Source organism: Dreissena polymorpha, chromosome 4 (genome assembly GCF_020536995.1).
Source record: "Dreissena polymorpha isolate Duluth1 chromosome 4, UMN_Dpol_1.0, whole genome shotgun sequence".
Lineage (NCBI taxonomy): Eukaryota > Metazoa > Mollusca > Bivalvia > Myida > Dreissenidae > Dreissena > Dreissena polymorpha.
Genome location: NC_068358.1, coordinates 123,439,708 through 123,462,594, shown reverse-complemented (window position 1 = coordinate 123,462,594; position 22,887 = coordinate 123,439,708). Strand labels below are relative to the sequence as shown.

The 22,887-nt window shown below is 36.8% G+C and overlaps 1 protein-coding gene across 1 annotated transcript in view; it reads right to left on the bottom strand.

The window, feature by feature from the left end:
- Nucleotides 1-1,629: 1,629 nt before the first annotated feature.
- LOC127879575 (deleted in malignant brain tumors 1 protein-like) overlaps nt 1,630-22,887 on the bottom strand; it is a 29,751-nt gene continuing 8,493 nt past the window's right edge. Inside the window, exons 4-9 of the mRNA XM_052426517.1 lie at nt 21,379-21,491; nt 20,528-20,689; nt 19,627-19,717; nt 4,975-5,099; nt 3,877-4,206; nt 1,630-2,534 (exon numbers count right to left, since the gene is read on the bottom strand). Of these exons, the coding sequence (XP_052282477.1) occupies nt 2,293-2,534; nt 3,877-4,206; nt 4,975-5,099; nt 19,627-19,717; nt 20,528-20,689; nt 21,379-21,491 (1,063 nt within the window). The 3' untranslated portion in view covers nt 1,630-2,292. The remainder of the gene's footprint in view (nt 2,535-3,876; nt 4,207-4,974; nt 5,100-19,626; nt 19,718-20,527; nt 20,690-21,378; nt 21,492-22,887) is intronic.

The window sequence follows — 22,887 nt, the reverse complement described above, 5'->3', positions numbered from 1 at the left end:
CGATCGCACGTCATAGCTATCGCGTGCGAACGTCATAGCTATCGCGTGCGCACGTCAGATCTATCGCGTGCGCACGCCATAGCTATGACGTGCGCACGTCATAGCTGACCATAGTTCTGGCTACCATAACTTTAAATGTCGCTTTTTATGATTTTTGACTGGCGCGACTTTATAGTTATGGACCAACCCCATTGGGAAAGTCAACCAGAAATTCCCGAAAAGTTGACAGTTAATAAATACCGGTCCAAAACAGCTTTTAAATGCAGTTATTGTCCCAAATCAACCACTTGATCGGAAAGATTGACATTTTTTACATTTAACTGATATAATCTTTCACAAAATACCATCTTAAACATTTAAAATTTATCTATTCTGATCGGAAAGATTGACTTTTTTTACATTTAACTGATATAATCTTTCACAAAATACCATCTTAAACATTTAAAATTTATCTATTCTGCTTTTACATATCGAGAAAAACAGCGATGTGTCAGACTTACTTGAAATGCGAATCTCCCGAGATTTCACGGTCATATGACGTTATTTCTATTTTTAGTAACATACCATGTGCTCAAGTGTTTTCAAATTCAGAATGACATTTCCCGGTATTTTAGATTATTCTCGCTTGTTTTGTAAACAAATTGTAGTGTGAATACAAACTCAAAGTAAATATTATTTAAAACTACCGGATTCACACTGAAATTAATCTTATAATCCACCAGACGTAAGTTGTTTATCACAAATAATAGATTTCAGAAAACGAAAGTAATGTTTACAATTTCAGCAAATAATGTCAAGGTCGATCTGAAAGTATCGAAATGAAAACTCGTCACGTGACAAAGCGACAATGGCGTCAAAATTGTGAATTTCAGACTGATGAGAGTTATTTTCGTATATTGTAAGATGCATTTGAAACTTTTGAACCTTAAAATAATCCTCGATGCAGTATTTTATATTCATTCACCAATATATGTAGAAGTGTATCCAAGAAAATGAGCTTTTTTTTATTTATAGCGTGACATAAATATGTTATGACTCTGGTTGACTTTCGATACGGGGTTAGCTTCAGCGTACAGGTCTGTCAATACTATGTAAACTGTACGCTGAAGTTTCTTAAGCTAAGCTGACCAATGATAATACGCATCAGATCAGCCATTTATTATAAAAAAAAAATGGAAATACTATATGATTTTTTTGAAAAGGGTTTGAAAAACTGGGAAATTTAGTTATGACGTGCGCACGTCATAGAGACTGTTAAATAAAATATTGCCTGTGCCCCCTTTATGCCACTCTATAACGTGCGCACGTCATAGCTATGACGTGCGCACGTCATAGAGACTGTTAAATAAAATATTGCCTATGTCCCCGTTATGCCACCGTAGGTATACACATGAACAGGCAACAAAAGACATATCTCGAAAATGACTAACGATCCTTGGCAATGACATATAATAATCGAAAAAGGCCAGCGACTTAAGGCAATGACCGAAGCAAAACACGGGATCCGTAAAAATATTGTATGTTGTATGCTTGTTTAGAGTCGCTTAGGCCGTATGGTAATTCATTCATGTATATAACATCTTGACACGCCGAAGCAGTGTAAGTTTGAGCCTTCATATAAAACATAGGCACCATTCCACATTTATGCTATTAACTTGTTAACACAACTATTTACAAATATAAAAAATATATTTTTATAAAACAAGATTCACTAGCATGTGAACACATACGTGGCTAAAACAAAAACACACAATAATTTACTCGGACGAATAAATATAACGTCCGAAAAGCTGTGCAGTTACACTCCTTGCTGGTCGTACGTTTGGAAGCAATAACACTGTGCTCGGACGCATTGACCAGTTCATTCAAATATCATACAGTCAGAAAGTTGTGTCTCACATCAGAAAGAAAATACTCATATCATCGATGTTTGAAAACCGACGAGAGCAATTCAGAAAACACTAAAAATGCACTGATGACTAGTAAAGTTGTGATTCATCCATGTCGAGCCTAGGCCGAACGAATAATTATGTGTTTTTAGGCAACGTTCTAAAACCAGACAAGATAGAAATCAGGCTTGTTTAAGTCTTGCAATAAAAGCAAACCAAAACCATAACTCCTAAATGCCAAAACTGTTAACATTGAATTGTACTCAACAACAAATCAAATCTGACGATTTAATCGACGGAAAATATGGTCTATTCAACCTTAAAGGTAATGGGACGGTCGCTGAGTTGTGTCGAGTAACCCAAAAAACACACAGTATTCGCATTTGGTCTTAAATGTATCGGCTTAAACAAACGCTAGTATGCTGGGCGGCGGTCCCTGGCGGCTCTGGAGACTTCCGCTGTCGCTACTACTGCTGATGCTGATGGAGGTCAGGGAAGTCGCCCCCTGCACGTGGATCAGGCCCTTCTTCGGCCGCTTCCTTCCCTTGATGTACCGGAAGGTCCGCCATACGGCAAGAAGCGCTAGCACCCCGCCGGCCCCTGACAGCCCCGACACCACCATCATCACTATATTTGTACTGGCGTCTGCAAGAGGAATCAAATGGACTTATTTATAGTACTAGGCGTTAGTGCGGGCCAATACCGCCCTATGTATATTTAGAAATACATTTAGTCGAACCTGGAGCCAGTCTTATCGAAACATCGTAAAACACATGCAGTATACATAAAACAAACATACATTATGATGAGGTAAAACGAGAGACAAACGTATTTCAGCACTTATTCTTATACATGTAGGTCTAAGAGTTTTCGTTAAAACTATAACAACCATTACAACCAACAAGATCCGTTTACAACAAGTTGTTTTAGTCAACGGATATTTCTTGTAAACTAAGTGTCGTAGTGCAAATGAAAAATGAAATCATTTGCGCGAATAGTTTTCTTTAATACACTAAGGGAACTTTATCTATTTAATACTAGGACCAGGTGAGCATATGCACAAACTCATACGTAGACTTAAGAATTAAACATAAAATTAGAGTTAACACAAAACTAGAGCTTTGTCACAGACGTGACGAATACCTCCACATGCCGCATTGCAACGGAATATTTCGCATGTTGTCTTCACAAAAAAACAGCGGACACCATGCTCATAGTTTAAAACGCACTAATGACCCGGTGACCTACTTTTTGACCCGACATGACCCATATTCGAACTTGACCTAGACATCATCTAGATACAACTTCTGACCAAGTTTTGTGAAGATCGGATGAAAACTACTTGAATTATAGATCGGACATCATGCTCAATGTTTAAAACGCACTAAGAAATCCCGTGACCTAGTTTTTGACCTGCCATGACCCATGTTCAAACTTGGCCTATACATCATCTAGATACAAATTCTGACCAAGTTTGGTGAAGCTCCGATGAAAACTACATGAATTACAGAGCGGACAAAATGCTGAATGTTTAAAACGCACTAAGTGACCCCGTGACCTAGTTTTTTTACCCGGCAAGACCCATGTTCAAACTTGGCCTAGACATCATCTAGATACAACTTCTGACCAAGTTTGGTGAAGATCGGATGAAAACTACTTGAATGTCCCGAGCGGATACGGACCGACCGACAGACCGACAGACCGACTGACAGACCAACAGACCAACAGACCGCCAGACAAGCTCACTCCTATATACCCCCCTAAACTTCATTTAGTGGGGGGTTAATTACCGCTAGTTTGAAAATTAATGTTGTATAAAAATAATAATGACATGATAAATAATTTTCTTCAAATCGCGCATATAAGTATAATGTAATGTTTACGTTTACAGAACGTAGGTGAAAACTGATACTTACTTCGCGGTCACAAGTTACAGAAATGATTTGTGAACGCGTGTTCTACCAGCTAACTATTTTCACTCACATACCTGTGTTCTGTTCCTTGATGGAGATCGACGGCACCTCGCTAGTTACTGGAGAAGCCTGAGTGGTCAACGCGGCTGTGGTAGGCGCTGCAGCCGTGGTTTGTAACGCCGTAGATGACGTCACGGTAGTTGTTACGGTAGTTGCCACGGTAGTCGTGGTGGTAACTGTCGTCTCCCAGTACTTGAGTATGAAGCCGTGCCGCTCGAAAGAGTTATCCGACCTCAATATGACGGTTATCGCCTCGGCGGATGTGTACGTCGACGGTGAGAAGTCAGTTCCGGTCCGGAACGGGCAGTATGTTGATACAAGCTTGTTCTCACAAATGTAACTTCCTGCAAAATACAGGGAATGGCAAGGTGTTTTATCTTGATAACTTTTAATGCAGCTGAAGAACACACTTGGCAATGATTTCAGAAAATGATACGCTGACTTAATGAGGGGTATAATTTGATTTCTAGCACACAGTGTGAATATTCCATGAAGATTGTGACGATTCTTACTTTTTATTCAATTCAAACAATTTTACAAGTGCTGATAACGAATCTCTATTAAGTAAGGATGGAAGCAGTGCAATAACTTCCGACACACAATCACTGTCTCATATGCATTATCTATTAAATTGATTATACTAAATACAAGTTAGTATTCGAGTGCTGTTGGATCAATGGCTGGTGGTATTCCGCTTTCTCCTCTTTCCACACATCGTGCTTAATGGACAACACTCAGAGTTATATTCTCGTATTTGATAGTGAACCCTTTTTGTATGTTCATGCTTTCTTGGTTTCTAGTATTTTTCCAGAAGAAAGGATGCTTCCATTACAAATGTAAGTCTGAATGTAACCGTCTGCGCTAGTTGTTCCTAAGTGTAGAGGGTTGTTCCAGATTTATTCCGCAAAGGTTAATCATGTACGGCACTTTCTACATGTATCGTATGTTTGTGTTTCTTCTTAGCGAAACCCCGGTTTAGGCGGAAAGTGTCGTCCCCGTTAGGCGTTAGCCTGTGCGGAATCAATCTGGAACAAAACTTTCCGCAAGTGAATTAAACCCCATTTTTGCCAGAGCGATACTCAAATATATAATACAATGTACAAATCTCGTACCGTCATATATTTCCATTTTGTCGTAGCGACAAGTGTCGTCGGCCTCTATGTCGGCGAACGTCACCTGGACACTGACGGCGGACTGAGCCGACGAGGGGACGATCTCCCAGCGACATAAACTGTTGCTGTACGAGAGAGTAGAATAACATTGACTTATTATGTGTTGGATTTATGGAAAAACAAAAACACTTATATAGGGGTACAAACTAACCTGACCCTTTTCATTTTCGTTGAAAATAACATTCGGTATGGAATATGATTACGTGAGTGAAACTACCAACTCTGTGAACGTCTACACCAAACTAGAAGCAAAAAGCCCGACTGCAAACGAAAACAGAAAAAGGAGGTAAGAGGTAGCTGCATATTTTTCATGATTTTCTGCGATTTTGTTCAGCACAATTTCATTATTATTGTATACATGTATAAAGGGATGTCTTACGCTACAATTTGTCCGTGAAAAAAAAACAGAATTAACGAACCATCTGTTAACCCATATATGCCTAGCGTCTAGAAAAAAGGCCTTGGCAAACAGCGTAGACCCAGATGAAACGCCGCATGATGCGGCGTCTCATTAGGGTCTGCGCTGTTTGCTTAAAGGAATTTCTGTAAGAAATATTCTAAATATAGAAATAAATATACTAGACATCCCTATTTTTTTTAATAAATGGATCCAATTAAGAAGGATGGGAGAGTCAACTAGGCAAAAATGGGTTAATATTATATTAGTTTCGTTATCTGTATTGGCATGTTTTGATGTAAACTGTTCCAACGTCATGATATAATCTTTTTGGTAGGTCGTTTAAACGTTTTAATTTGATATCGCATGGTTTCTTGGTTAAAATCATTTATTTTGGAACGTTGTGATTATTTATGGATAAAGCCGTGCTTTTTTATAGAATATGTTGATAAAGGCAAAACTAAAACTTGAACGAGCCCAAACTGTACACAAATAAATAAGATGTGCAACTTTAAGAATATATATGTTTATGTGTATTGTGTTGCTACAGGCTGCAACTTGTTTTTACAAAACGCGCCTGCTTATATATAGTGTCCTGCAATTTATAAATAACAAGTTGCTATCTTCAATATTGCAAAAGTTATTGCAAATGTTAAAGTTGGGGCAAACAAACAAACAAACACACAAACAAACAAACCAACAGACAGGGCAAAAACAATATGTTCCCCACTATACTGGTGGGGTGACATAAAAATGGATCACATGTATACTCTCTGTATTGTAATTCTTTGTAACAATGCATTCAAAATGAACCATTTCAAGTTTTGGTAAATGTTTATTGATTCAAATATGTGCCTGTGAAACAAGTTCCCATAAGCGACCAACTGTATAGCCAGCCAATGAGTCACGCGCTTGATGAATATGAAGGGCTTGCCTTGCATGCTCACACAATTCTAAAACTTTGCATGCTGGGAAATTTGTCGTCTGCTAAAATGTCGTCTGCTGAATTTCTAAAATTAGCAATTTCTTCATTTTTTTCAAAGAATACTATCAGAATAGCAAACAGTTTGGATCCTGATGAGACGCCACGTACTGTGGCGTCTCATCTGGATCCAAACTGTTTGCAAAGGCCTTCAAAATTCGGTTCCAGCACTGAAAGGATTAAAATGTTTGACATTCAAAGACAGCAGACTGGAACAGTCAAGAAGAGATTTAATTCGGAACTTGTGCGCTGTGGGTTTTCCGATTTCTGAGCGCGCGCGGGAGTTACAAACATTTTTATTAATACGGGTATGACCAGTAACGTCGATATCCAATTTGCTCCCCATTCAGTAGTGGATAATAAGTATTTAAACGACAGTAGTGTTTCTTTTAGGAAATGTCAAAACTCAAGTCTTTTGTTTTTATTATTATAACTATTATTAATAATAATTACACATAACAAATCTAACACTGATATATGTCAGACGTTTAATACAGGATTAAAGTCTAAATACACCGTTCAGATGTACAGCCGCCTATACGAATGGGTCTAGTAGCTAACATCCTTAAAACAGACTGTCAGCTGTATGGTAATGACCGAACCTATACAAACGGTTTGACATATGCAATATTTCTTCTGAAAAACATTATTCGTGTTCATGTTTTTTTTCGGCATGCTTAAAGATATAGCAAATAAAAGTAATGTATGGTAAAGCTCGTTAGTGATGTTCCTTCTATTCTTAAGGTCTAAGTCATAAGCGAATAATTTTCTTTACATTTCAGATTAGATTAAATAAAAGCATCACAATATAGCTATATCAATAGACATATAAATATCCAACTGATATGGAACGATATATTAGTTCTAGTACTACGAATGGACTGAGGATAGTAAGGTTTTTGTTGTTTGGTACTTGTCTATATGATTTTAAATATATTTGAATAGTATAATATATATACGATTGAGTCAATGTCTTGGTAGTTTCGTTGACAAACTTCCATTAAAACTGAATGCCCAGGCCTATGCACGGTATATGCAATGAAATTGTTACGTAACCGAAGCTGTTTACATGTACATGCAACATTATAATTATCGTGTTACTTAGTATTCTTACAAATTAAACACGGTCGAGATTAGTTTATCTAAATAAAAATGATTAAATCATGGTATTTTTATCAACTATAACGACCGTTAGAGCAAAAATGTGGTGTTTACAATTCAGCGATAAGAGAAATTATTGATTTACTCTCTTTTAAATTATGCCAGTCAGCTTTTGTTTGTACCTACCGCGCGTGCTCAAATATCGAAAAAAAACAGACTGGAGAGTTCCGAATAACAACTATTGACACAAGTCGTGACTCACAAATGCAAGCCCTGAAAAACTTTTGATGTCAATAAGCAAAAATAAATCTGAACTTTCGGAAAATCAAAATGAATCCGATAGCCATGAAGAATTATGTCCCCTCAATGAATCAGTTCAGTCAGTACGAAAAGAAAAGCATGCTCGTCGAATTGATAAAGACACAAATTAGAATATCCATGAGATATTGAATGATTTTATGAAATCCGTTTCAAGTGAAATAAATGAACTCAAAAGTGAAATGCGAGAACACATACTACAGACCTCAACGCAACTCGCTGAAATAAAAGATATTATTTGTGGTTTAAAAAATCAACACACTCTGTGCTGTAATGACATGAAAAATAATTTGAAAGATGTTACTTCAAATTCACAATCTGTTAAGACGCAAATGAGCAACCTGAACGAGGGACTTCTAAAACGATGGCAATCCTTCTCTGAATCAATGAAAACCCAGATGTCTTATATTTTAACGCAACAAAAAGAAACTGAAATATTGCTAAATAAATTGATGGAAACTCCTACTAGATCGTATGATTTATCAAATGATCGTACAACGTTTCCCGCGACGCAATCATTTGCTGTAGAAATAACATCGCCCGCTTTGCAAAATTCGCAAAACACGTCGGAACCGACAGGAAGCGGAAACGCACATACTAATGACTTCGTACATAAACCCAGGCTTGAACAAAATAGAACGTTATTAATCGGAGACTCAATTCTTAAAGGTATAAGTAAGCGTGGCCTTCAGAGCAATGTGGACGTACGTACACTTCCCGGTAAGAAATCAAGAGACATTTACACTCGTCTTTTGACTGACGATATATCAAAATACACAAAAATTGTAATTTATGTCGGAGGTAATGGTGCAGCTTCCGGAACATCACGCAGTGTGTATGAAACGCTTCGCTCAACATTTGAGGCTCTACGTCACCAGTGCACTGTATATTTATGCACTTTCTGTCCGCGAACGGACACGGACATCGGGCCGGTAAATGAAGAAATAAAGAAATTGTGTATGGAAACGGGTGCTGTTCTCATTGACTGCTACCATTCGTTCATTTACGCTGAAAAAAAACACAATTCGTCCTGTTTACTTCAAAGACGGTATACACCTGTGTCTAAAAGGCTCGAGTAGACTGGTTTCGACAATCAACACGGTTACTCCAATTGTGAAGTCCAAACATACGTCCGCGAGAGAATTAACACACAGAGTCGCCGCTACACGTTACTCTCGGCCACCATGGACAGGAGCGACAAATGGCATCAGAGACCGTTTCCAGACCAACGGTCGCCTGTTTGGTAATAGAAACTTTCAGCTACGTGGACGATGGTCACCGTGCAGACGTTGCGGTTTAGCAAACCACTCGACAGAAGATTGCCGAAATCACAGATTATGGTAGGAAAACACTGACGTACATATCAACTCTAACTTATTTACTCATGAATACCCATTTCTTAAACTTAACAATATATGTACTGAATGCAACAAAATAATTTGTGACTATAATATTCAACCTGACACTATTTGTGTTTCTAAAAATACATGTACGTTGTATTGTAAATGCAATTATGATTCATACCAGTATCTAAATGTTAGCAAAACCGAAGATTTATCGAAAATGCCTCCTCTCAAAACGAATAATAATTTCAAGGATAAATTGTTGATTCATAAAAACGTTTTTACTTTCAGCAAACAACGTATTCATGTAGCAAGTTTGAATATTCAACACATTCTTCCAAAATTAGATGAACTCAAACTTATAATGAGAGAGCCAGGGTCAATTGATATATTTGGTTTGAGTGAAACGTTTTCAACAGGTTCAATTAATGATACAGATCTATTAATTAACGACTTCGTTTTTGAACGTAAAGACAGGTCAAAAAAGGCTGGTGGAGGACTCATTATATATCTCAAAAAGAACATAAGCTATGTCCGTCGCTTTGATCTAGAATCCTCGGACATTGAGAGTATTTGGCTACAGGTAGCTATCGAAAATAATAAATCACATCTTCTATGCTTTATCTACCGTGCCCCAAACAGTCCCCAGTCTTGGACAGATTCATTTGAGAAACAAATGGAATTTGCAGAATCATCTAATATGAATTGGTCAGCTAATGGCGATTTTAACATTGAATTTTCTTCACCTAATAAATTTAATAATACAAAATGGGCAAAAACTGTACTTGATTTCGGACTCACACAACTGGTTCAATATCCAACCAGAGTAACAAAAAGTCATCAAAATAATTGATCATGTATACACAACATCAATATCTTGCGGATCAGAAGTTAACGTTCCAGTAATAGGCCTCAGTGACCACTATCCAATCACGTGTACACTCCTTTGTAAACTTAAAATTAAGTCTATATCTGAGCATGGACAAATAACTTATAGATCGTTTAAACATTTTGATGAAACATTGTTTCTACAAGATCTAGGTCAATATGATATGAATATTATAGAAACTACCAATGATCCGAATTTGGCCCGAACGACTTTATGCAATATATTAAACACAGTATTATCCCAGCATGCGCCATTTAAAAGTAAGCGGGTTAAGCGCATATATCAGCCTGGAAGGTATTCAGATGAAATAAAACAGGCTAGATTAAACAGGGATACATTTAAGGCTTGCAACAATTTTGATCAGTATAAAATATGGAGAAACAAATGCAATTCCATAATTAAGAAAAATAAGGGGGCGTTTTTCAATAATGCTGTTAAAGATAAGAAAGATATTAAACAATTGTGGCGATCTATCAAAAGCATATCAAATGATAGTGAAAATCAAAGAGCAATTTTACCTAATACATTAAACACAAACAATGTTAATGTAAGTAGGAGACAGCTTGTGGCTAATGAACTTAACAAACATTTTGTTAACATATCTCATATAATTAAGAAAACAGTTTTCAAACATGAAGATTTTGAATATTAAAAAAATTTCTTAGATGAAAAATTTGGTAATTGAGAGTTAAAATTAGAATATATATCACATATGGAAGTTCTTACATTAATTGATAAACTTAATCCTAATAAAAGTAGTGGCTTAGACAGAATAGGACCTAATATCCTTAAACTTTGCAAAGATTATATCGTACAACCTCTTACGACATTAATGAATACTTCAATTTCAACTAGAATCTTTCCAGACTTACTTAAATTAGCAAGTGTCGTACCTCTCCATAAAGGAGAAAATAAACATGATCCAAATAATTTTAGACCTTTCTCTTTATTACCTACAATTTCTAAAATAATTGAAAGACATGTAGTCATTCAATTAAATAAATATTTAAAAGAAGCCTGTATACTAAATGAACACCAATCGGGTTTTAGACAAAACCACTCATGCCAAACTGCTTTAATCAGACTCGTTGATTCATGGTTAAATTGTATGGACGATGGTTATATGATAGGAACTGTTTTTGTGGATTTCAAAAAAGCATTTGACTTAGTAGACCACACCATTCTTCTGCACAAGTTGAAACTTTATCATTTTTCGGATTCGTCTTTGAAGTTTTTTTTAATCATATCTACAAAACCGTTTGCAACTTATTCGGGCAGATGGAGTAACATCAGACACCTGCATGATAAGTTCCGGTGTACCGCAAGGCTCCATTTTAGGACCTTTGTTATTTTTACTTTACGTGAATGATCTACCCTTAAGACTAACATCAGAATCTGACATGTATGCTGATGATGTAACAATCCACTGTAAAGGGAATAATATAACTATGATAAATTGCACACTTCAAGACGACTTACTAAGGTCACAAAATTGGTGTATGATAAATAATATGGCAGTCAACCCTGACAAAACTACTTGCATGACTATAGGATCACGCCAAAAACATTCAGAAGATCTAAATTTGTTTGTAAATAACTCAAAAATAAAACATGTTGCAACCCAAAAACTTCTAGGTATCCATATTGATAAACATTTAAATTGGAAGGCCCATGTTTATATAACTTGATCAAAACTTGTTTCGAAATTGTCACTGTTCAGGCGTATACAATATTTCCTAACAACTGAGATGAAAATTATGTTCTATAATGCGTATGTAACACCAATTATTGATTATGGATGTGTCACATGGCAAAATGCAAATACTAGAGACATAAACAGAATATTAAAACTGCAAAGAAGGTTTTTAAGAGTAATATTACGTAATGACTTAAATATAAATGATTATGATTTATCACAAAACAGATGTAAATATTTCACAGGTGTAATTATTTACAAATCTCTTCATAGTTTAACGCCCACATATATTAACGACTTGATAAAACTTGTGAAAAACAATTATTACAATTTAAGATCGATAACAAACAATGATTTGACGCATAAAACACCTCACTCAAACTTTTAAAAAAAAGTCGTTTAGTTACTCTGGTATTGAAATATGGAACCGCATACCGGTTAGTATTCGCCAATCTCTCACTCTCACCACTTTCAAACATAGGCTTAAGAAATATTTCCTTTTTGAGGCGCAAAATGAGTCTCACGCGTAGTAACATTTTTCTGTTTTCCTCTTATTCAAAAGTCAAATACTCCTCCATACGTGTCGTAATAATTACTATAGATTTAATTTCTGCAAACAAATATACATATTGCTTTTTAACCAGGTTTTCCGAAGGAAAAAACTGGTTATTAGATTGGCGAATGCGGGCGGGCTGGCTGGCTGGCGGGCTGGCTGGCTGGCTGGCTGGCTGGCTGGCTGGCGGGCTGGCGGGCTGGCGGGCTGGCGGAACAAGCTTGTCCGGGCCATAACTATGTCGTTCATTGTCAGATTTTAAAATCATTTGGCACATTTGTTCACCATCATTGGACGGTGTGTCGCGCGAAATAATTACGTCGATATCTCCAAGGTCAAGGTCACACTTTGAGTTCAAAGGTCAAAAATGGCCATAAATGAGCTTGTCCGAGCCATAACTATGTCGTTCATCGTCAGATTTTAAAATCATTTGGCACATTTGTTCACCATCATTGGACGGTGTGTCGCGCGAAATAATTACGTCGATATCTCCAAGGTCAAGGTCACACTTTGAGTTCAAAGGTCAAAAATGGCCATAAATGAGCTTGTCCTGGCCATAACTATGTCATTCATTGTGAGATTTTAAATCATTTGGCACATTTGTTCACCATCATGGGACGGTGTGTCCCACGAAAGAATCACGTCAATATCTCCAATGTCAAGGTCGCCACGACTTAAAATAGATTTAAAAAAAAAAAAAACTTACAAAGGGGGTTAATTTTTTTTGGTCATTTCAAAAGTTCAGTTTGAGTTTTCTCCCTTTATCAGATTTTTTTTTCACAATGAAAACCTGGTTTTGTGACAATTTTGTCCCTTGTTAAACTATTTATATAGCAAGGAGGTGCAGGATATTCTTCATAACAGTTGAGTAATTTCATATCCTATTGTGAACTACACTGGTCATGAATATTGTTTTCTGTAATTATAATATTTGTGTATATCAGCCACTTCTGTCAATCGTAAACTATTTCAAGAATAATGTATTCCACGTTTTTAAACTCTGACTTTGTACAATAATGTACGCGGCTGTTTTTGTTAACTTTTTGTTATTGTTATTGGTCGTGTTAATTAAGATATGGTAATTGTATAAGTGTGTGTGTATAGGTATGTGTGTGTGCGTGTGTGCGTGCGTGTGTTAGAGTGTGTGCATGGGAAAATGTTATCAACAATACATTTATATTCTTAAATACTTTCTGTTATTAAATATTTGTTCCTTGAGACCATTTCAATATTGGAAGAGAAATTGATAATATAAGAGAAGTCATATAATATACTTGCTTTTATAACACTTCTATTACACTGTTACAGTACTCTTATGTCCGTCAAAGTCTACATGTTTGCTTTTTATTTTATGCTTTCCGGTGGTTTATAGAGAAATATCAGTGAATTAAAACTGATAATTTCACTGTTTCAAACAATGAAAATTATCAGTAAAAATTATCGATAACTTTCATTAAATGACGTCATTTTTTTGACGAAATGACGTCATTTTCCTAACAAAATTCTTTAGTTAAACTCTTTAACAATGTATATAAACTGTGAAATAAAGCATAAAATAAAAAGAAAATTTGTTGGGTTCGGTGGATATTTCGATTTTAATTCACTCGTGATCATATAAAATATATATTTTCACTCGTGGCTGCGCCACTCGTGAAAATATTATTTTCTATGATCACTCGTGAATTAAAATCGGTAATCCACCGAATCCAACAAATATCCTCTATATAATGTAGAAATTCATTATACATACCATTGTTGTTTGAAGGCCTCATTGAAAATAAGATTGCCATTGTTAAACTGTTTGCGTGACTTTGTATCAATGTGTTGTCTTAATGAGTTACCTTCGGAAAATAAAGAGATTGCTATTATTATTATTATTATTATTATTATTATTATTATTATTATTATTATTATTATTATTATTATTATGTATATAGTCCCAGATAATCGCTCCCACGGACAATCGCGGATTTTGACAAGGCGGACAGTCGCTCCTATATTCTTTTTACAACCCGGACAGTCGCTCCTACATTATTTTGACAACTCGGACAGTCGCTCTTACATTATTTATTCCTACGTAATTCCAATCAGGAACATTTTTTTCTTAAATTACATTTATCGGAATAAGTGCCGATTTTGCGAATGGAATAAGTTATAAAAACCGCACGAGAAGTTGAAATGTTGGTCTTTATTTAACTTGTATTTATGATATTATGCACACGGATGTACTGAAAAAAAATATGCACATGTTTACATTTATATACATATATACACAATAAAATATGCAAAACAAAACACATAAAACGAAAAGAAAAACATATGTATATTTATATACACAGCTGTATGTATACGAGTCAATAATGATTATTCACAACACGTCCTAGAACCCGAGACGAATTCGGTGCCCAACACTCTGAATGAAGAAACTCCACCATCGACATGGTTCCAGCCACATACTGATCGCACAAAATCTTCAGTGTCTGTTGGTAGCTCACCGTCTTCTTTCTGATACGTTTTTCGGCGTAGCTGTATAAGCCAGCTTTTCACCTTACCTGACCTTTGAAAGTGTCCAATAAAGTTCAAATAAAATTTCCCGCGGCTAGACACGAATGAATACACTTCATTAAGTCCGTTGGCTGATTTGAGAATACCACCAGAACATTGGAAACATGAACGCGTCTTTGTAACACTGTTTTACTACGTGTTCAGCATAAAACAATTTTATTTCTAATGAAAAGGCTTGATAGATAGAACAGTTTTACACTAAACACTCGACATCAATACAGTTTGTGCGTGCACCTTTTATTTTCAGGGGATTGCCATCTCTAGATCGTTTGTACTTAAAGGCTATGTCTCATATTTAGTAATTACTTTCATATTCCGGTCTGTGTACAAGTATAATTAAGTTCATAAAAGTATCGATTTTCCCTATCCTGATATTCGTTTTGGCCAAACCATTTTAAATTGTTTTGGAATTGAACATTTAACATGTAAAAGTATAAAGTTTAAAACAAGCCGTCGTTCCAGCAGTGGAAGCGTGGCCTCACTTTAATGCATCACATTCCAACCCGCAAGGTATCAGGGTCAGTTCGCGGCCAGTAAACAATCATTATATAATATAGACGCTATCGCGTGAACTAGGTGAACTGGAATTTTCTTTAGACCAGAAATATGTTAAATGAAGATATTCAGCGATATAATTATGGTGTGTCAATACTAGATTCTTAATGTGTTTTCAACAATACCATGATACATATTATTTTTGATTAATTTAACAAGAATTATTCCACCATATTGACTAATGTAGTAAGCATAAGCGCGATGATTCTCGATACTGTTAATAATCGAATCAAATAGCAATGCCCGACAAAGTTCGAAGAACGCGTATAAATATTAAAAATATGTACGGATACTTCGCGTGTGGCCGGTTGACTCATATGTTTTAATTTCACTTCCATTCTTCTTTTGGTTTTCTGTTTTGTATCTATAGGTTTATGACCACCAATATGTAATAATGTAAAATAAGCCGCGAAAACTCCGCGTAACATCCCGTACTTCGTGTGATGCAGCTAAGAACTGCACAGAAAAAGACATTCACTATCTTTGATCCCATTCATTGAACTCTTTACCTTTCACCAACTGCTACCACAATCAACGCCGTATATCTTTTTTAAAGATATTTCTTGTTCCACCTATTCGCCCTTGCTTAGTCTGTAGACATCTGTATCCACCATCGCCTTGTCTTTTTGCAGGCAACCTATTAAAACCCGCAGTGATGGGTTGTCGTGGCCGACGAGATGCCGGAAATCATTATTCCAGCTTTCGCAGACATTGATGGTGCGGTCGCTGGAGCTTATAGTCGCTGCGTCGACATTCCACAATTCTGGCTGGAACCTAGGGGGAGTCCGCCTGAAGCGTATCCGACCGTTGGTATTAACAGTCCGGAACTCACCAGACACGTAATGTGCGTCAAAGTAGTCATTTACCGATGTCAGGACGTCTGGTGCGGACTGCTTCAAATATGCAATCCCGCTTGCGACGTCATCCACGGGTAAGAACGTAAGGCCGTCCAACATGCCACAGATGTGACAGACTTCCTTGTAGATACGTGCAAGTCCCTTGGTCAACAAACTATAACCTAGTTGTTTAATTAGTTAATTAAATAATCAAAATCACATTGATCGATTCATGTTGAATCGGCTAACTGTTAAGTTGTTAACAATTAAGGCAAATTTAATATCGGCTAATCATTTTCGTTAACCTTTCATCGGTGTAAATTATGTTTCAATGTTTCGAATTTAAGTGTATGTCTGTGGTGTTAATATAATGTAGGAGCGAATGTCCGTGTTGTCAAAATAATGTAGGAGCGACTGTCCGGATTGTCAAAATAATTTAGGAGCGACTGTCCGGATTGTCAAAAGAATGTTGGAGCGGTTGTCCGGGTTATCAAAATAATGTAAAAGACTGTCCGGGTGTCAAAACAATGTAGGAGCGAATATCCGTCTTGTCAAAATTAGCGTAGGAGCGATTGTCTATGGTAACGATTGTCCGGATACCGTTTTATTGTCTCTGATAAACAAGGGGGTTAGCGCTCGCTAAAAGCCCCTAGGCAATGTTTTCTTAATGCCTTGTACACATGTCCCCGATCAGTCAATTTTCCCATGTGATCCCCAATGCTTCATCTATTGATGGTTGATGCAACACATGTTTTGATTAGCCAAGGAAAGAGTAGCAGCAAATGGACGTTACTGATACAGGAGGTCGAAAAACAAATTATCTTCGAAGTGAGAGGTAATATTGATAATCGTCATTATTTGAACCGGTTAGTTTCTTTGTCCAATGCCCATAACTTCGCCAAAAATCAATGGACCGTTACGAAAAAAAGCGTTTTGAAAATAAGTCTGGAAAATAAAATACCGTACGGACAGACGGACGGACGGTCCGACTGCTATAAGTCATCCTACCGGGGCCATCAAAACCAGCGCAATATCTGAAAAAACGGTTATTATTTAAAAAAAAATACAAGGCCCATAACTTTGTCAAAAATAAACGGACCGGAACTAAACACATACTCCATCTGTAAGTCATGTAGGTAAACTCACACTCCAAACAGCAGGTCAATATCTTAAACCGTTTAGAAAATAAGTCTGGAAAATGAAATGCCGGACGGACAGACGGACGGAAATTCCGACTGCTTTATGCCACCCTACCGTGGGCATCCAAACCAGCTCAGTATCTGAAAGAGTTGCGTAAAAATATCCAGAAAACGGTTATTATTAAAATAAAATTTTAAGTACAAGGCCCATAACAAATTTCACACTTCATCTGTTGGTCATGTAGGTAGACTCACATACATAAAATTAGCCCAATATCTGAAAGCGTTGCGTATAATACCTCCGGAAAACGGTTATTATATACAACATTTATAAGTCCAATCTAATGTCGGAGTTGTAGACGATTGTGATTGTGAATCTGTGTTGATGATGGTGAAACATAATTGCTTTAATTAGTAAAATATAGACTGTCATGATTTATCGGTTATGTATTGCCGTCATCATCTTTTAGAAGCTTTAAAAACATTGTCAAGTGGCTTTAAAATATCTTTCAGTGGTTATGAAATCATCGTTTAGAGGCACTAAAATCATCCTCAAGTGTCTTTCAAATAATCTTAATGTCTCTATATAACGCTCAAAATAAACGAAAATGTGGTACAATATTTCGTAAAAAAAAAGTTTAACAATTAAAAATCAGTGTTCCTTATGGCAATTGCCGAAATTTTAACGCCGGATGTGGTCTGGTAAAATAGATGTTTGTAGATACAAAATGCTCGTTTTTATTATTGTTTCGCATATTTAATTCCATTTTAATTTCCCGCAACGATATCTATTCATACGACACATAAACACTTACATGGTACCATTTTAGTGTTTGTGTGTCGTATGAAAAGATATATTCGCGTTAATTAAAATGGAATTAATTTTGTCACAAATAAATAACAAGGGACAAAATTTCCACAAAACCAGGTTTTCAATTGGAAAAAAAGTCTGATAAAGGGAGACAATTCAAAATTGTTACCCCCCTCGTGTAAGATTCAATCTATCTTTACTCGTGGCGACCTTGATTTCAATTTTTTTTTTAAGTGTGATAAAGGGAGACAAGGTCAAAATGTGCATTATTATTGATATAAGTTACACCCCTTGTTTCAAAATCAATATATTTTTAGTCGTAGCGACCTGGACCTTAGAGGTATTGACGTAATTCTTTCGCGCGACACACCGTCCAATGATGGTGAACAAATGTGCCAAATAATTTTAAAATCTCACAATGATTGACATAGTTTTGGCCCGGATAAGCTCATTTATGGCCATTTTTGTCCTTTAAACTCAAAGTGTGACTTTGACCTTAGAGATATCGACGTAATTCTTTCGCACGACACACCGTCTAATAATGGTGAACAAAATTAATGTGCCAAATGATTTTAAAATCTCACAAAGAATGACATAGTTATGGCCCGGACAAGCTCATTTATGACCATTATTGTCCTTAGAACTCAAAGTGTGACCTTGACATTGGAGATATCGACGTTATTCTTTAGTGCGATGCACCGTCTAATGATGGTGAACAAATGCCAAATGATTTTAAAATCTCACAACGAATGACATAGTTATGGCCCGGACAAGCTAATTTATGTCCATTATTGACCTTTGAACTCAAAGTGTGACCTTGACCTCGGAGATATCGACGTAATTCTTTCGCGCGACACGCCGTCTAATGATGGTGAACAAATGTGCAAAATGATTTTAATATCTCACAATGAACGACAAAGTTATTGCCCGGACAAGCTTGTTCCGCCCGCCAGCCCACCAGCCCGCCAGCCCGACCGCCCGCCCACCCGCCCGCCGACATTCGCCAATCTAATAACCAGTTTTTTTCCTTCGGAAAACCTGGTTAAAAACGAGCATTTTGTATCAACACAAATCTATGTAATCATACCAAATCTAGCGTTGAAAGTGTGACTATTAATATAAGGAACACTGAATATTTTGGTGTTAACTTTATTTTACAAAATACTTTACGAAATTTTCGTTGATTTTGAGCTTTATAGAGGCTTTAAAAGTTGCTTTTAAACCATCCGTTATTGGCTTTAAAAAAGTTAATTTGCACTGAAATCATCGTTTAGTGGCTATTATGTACAGACATTACGTTCGAACGATACTTTGTACCGTCCGAAAATTTCATGCGGACATATGTGGGAAAACAACTCAACTCAAGACGTAGGACTGTATACAAGAAATCGCCCCGGTTTACAGTACCTGCTATAGAACGCTGGAAAATTCTGTGACGTCAAAAACTGTGCCTGCTCGGACGCCGTAAGCGTGTACTCGCTGTTACATCCGGTTCCGGCTAGTGGTAAAAGAGAGTCGATACTTGTTTAAGCCAGAACACAAAAATACAATCGCAAGGAAAATTTGCAGGAGTTTCACTAGAACATCGACATATATAATACATAAAAAGTTGTATTTTTACATTATTAATATATTATACTAATAAAACTAAAATCATGCTGTAAAAATAAAATGAACAAAGAATTAATGCCCAGAGCTTCTGGATTGAACATAAAAGTATGTACTTGTGTACATGCATATGTGCTGAAGTAATTTTTAGTTGGTCGCGTTAGCGGCCAGCTAAATTTACAGCGAATATTTTGCAAATCAGTATGTGCTTAGAAGCCTTAAGTACGGTAAGAACCACAACTCACTCTGCAAGGGACAATTACCGCTGCCTGTCTGCAGCAGACGACAAATTATTCTGCTCTAGCAGTGAGTGTACATACCCTCTAGCAGTGAGTTTATATACCAGCTTGTAAGTCGACATTGGCCAGTCTAGTGTTTATCATTGAAATCTGTACATATTGGCTGCTTTCAGAGAAAACGGGGATTAATGCACGTCAAATAAGATTAGCCTGTGCACACTGATTAGCCTGTGCAATGCACACAAGCTAATCAAGGACAACTTCAGTTCCTTCAGCGCTTTGGTAAATACAAATTCATGTTACCGCGTCAAACGAGAAGAACAAGACCGTTACGTGTAAAGAATATGAACCAATAGTATTTTTAATATAATTCTATGAAATTTTTTTTACACCTAAAATAGTAATATGAATTTGTGTGTAAAATATGACGCCAGCACAGCCTGTGATAAGGGAATGCCTACATGTGTCTGCTGCTGAGAGGTAGATGAACTCGAAGCCCCTCTCGGTGAGCGAGGCGTCCGTGCGGAACGTGACCAACGCGTGCCGGTCGCGCGTGACGAACTCGCCCGTTTTCGAGCTTCCGCAAAGGCCCGCCTGGAGCCCGGGGGAGCTCGTGCTGTTTCCTGAAAGCAGGTATGAGAACTCTCGATGTGATATACATTTGAAAGGACGATATAGCAATATAATCCCGATCTTATTGCACTTGTAAATTTATAAGAAAAGAAACAGGTAAGTTTAGCTTCAATTGCGGTTGGTTATACCACAATATGATTTCATACCGTATGCGGTTGAATTTTTTTTATAAACATGTAGCTTTACCAAAACTTATGAGTCTCTCAAATTTCGTGGGTAAAACCAGGCTTCATACGTGATCCCCTGTGAGGACTTTGACGACACTTTCCAATCTTGTATCTCTAAATGAACTAACCATTCATGCATGGTAGACTACGGTTGCATATATTGAACCCCTTGTGCAGACAGCACGGGTTTCAGGAACGACACCTTATGCACGTGCATAAATCCAGGTTTTCCTACGACACGCCTTTAATTTTTTCTGAATACTAAAGTCTTTACATTTAACCCATTTGTGCCTAGCGTCTAGAAAAAAGGACTCGGCAAACAGCGTAGACCCAGATGAGACGCCGCATGATGCGGCGTCTCATCAGGGTCTTCGCTGTTTGCTGAAAGGAATTTATGTAAGAAATATTCTAAAAATAGAAATAAATATACCAGACATCCCTAATTTTGGTAATGAATTGATCCAATTTAGAAGGATGGGAGAGTTCACTAGGCATAAATTTCTTAATCATACCGTCGTAGATGTCGACGGAGTCCGATGGACAGTGGATACTGTAGGCATCCGAGTAGAGGAGTATCCGCTGACCGTCCACACCGGAGTCAAGTAGCCACGTGCACGAAAGGTCGCTAAGCAACACATGATATAGCGTGCATTAGTACATTACATACGCCATATTCACAATCCAATTTCAAGACTTAAGATTCAAAAAACACTTCAGAGTCGGCATTAATTTTAGTTCCGAATATTGCTAAATACAGTCATTGTATGTTATGGGCTATCATACTCGAAATGTTATGGCCGTTTTTATTTGATCAAGTTATTTATGTTAAAAAAACGATTAAATTTTCAAGTGAAATAAATTTAAATTTAAGAGCGTATTCTTTATTATGTCCAAAGTGAGGGAAGGCATCAATCGAACGGGTCGTCTTAATGCTGAAAACTTATCTAAATAAACTGTAACTTGCACTTTTATAGCCATGTTGCATGTAAATTGATATTTTTGTTATGTATAAAGTTGTACGAATAACTGACAGTTACATGTTTGAGCAACTGGACCCAGAAGAATGGTATAACTCTTTCAGTGCTGGAACCGAATTTTGAAGGCCTTTGCAAACAGTTTTGATCCAGATGAGACGCCACAGAACGTGGCGTCTCATCAGGATCCAAACTGTTTGCTATTCTTATAGTATTCTTTGAAAAAAATCGAAGAAAATGCTAATTTTAGAAGTTCTGCAGACGACATTTTAGCAGACGACAAATTTCCCAGCATGCAAAGGGCTAATAAAGGCTATCCCATAAGAACAATTTTACAATTTAAGCTCGTTCAGAATAGCAACATTTTTAGAAAAACATGTAGTCTTTGAGTACGTATTAAGTCTATGAAAACGGTCCGAAAGATACAAATGAGTCATGTATCGAGTTGATCAACGATCGGTTCATATTTCGGTGGTAAATAAACTAAACTAAATATTAACGCATGTATGCCTGACTTATCAAGCGATAAACATCCCATTCTTGGACAAATAGATATTGGACAAACATGGCGATTTTCGTTCGTTTTCTGATGAAAAAAAGAGCCGCGTTCTCGGAAAACGGGGCTAAATGCATGTGCTTTAAGTGTCGTTCTATATTAGCCTGTGCAGTTTTCTAAGGGTGGACACTTTCCGCTCTTATGGAACTATTCGTTTAAAGGGTGTGTATTCTAATCGATATAAAGTGAATGCGGAAAATGTCGTTATTTATTAGCATGTGCGTTCTTGACAGGACTATCTGGGACGACACTTTCAGCACATGAATTGAGCCCAGTTTACACAGACGGCGACTCCAATACTTTTGTACATTTATCACAACGTAGAGATTCAGATGACCCAAGCTTACCGAATAATTTTATAGTAATCGTTCATTTGAAAAGATTTGATGATTAACAGGACTAGTATTTCCGAAAATATTTTAAAAATATATTTTTACGACAAAGAGTTTATGGTAAATAGTTTATAGCATAATAGAACGCGGACAGTATAT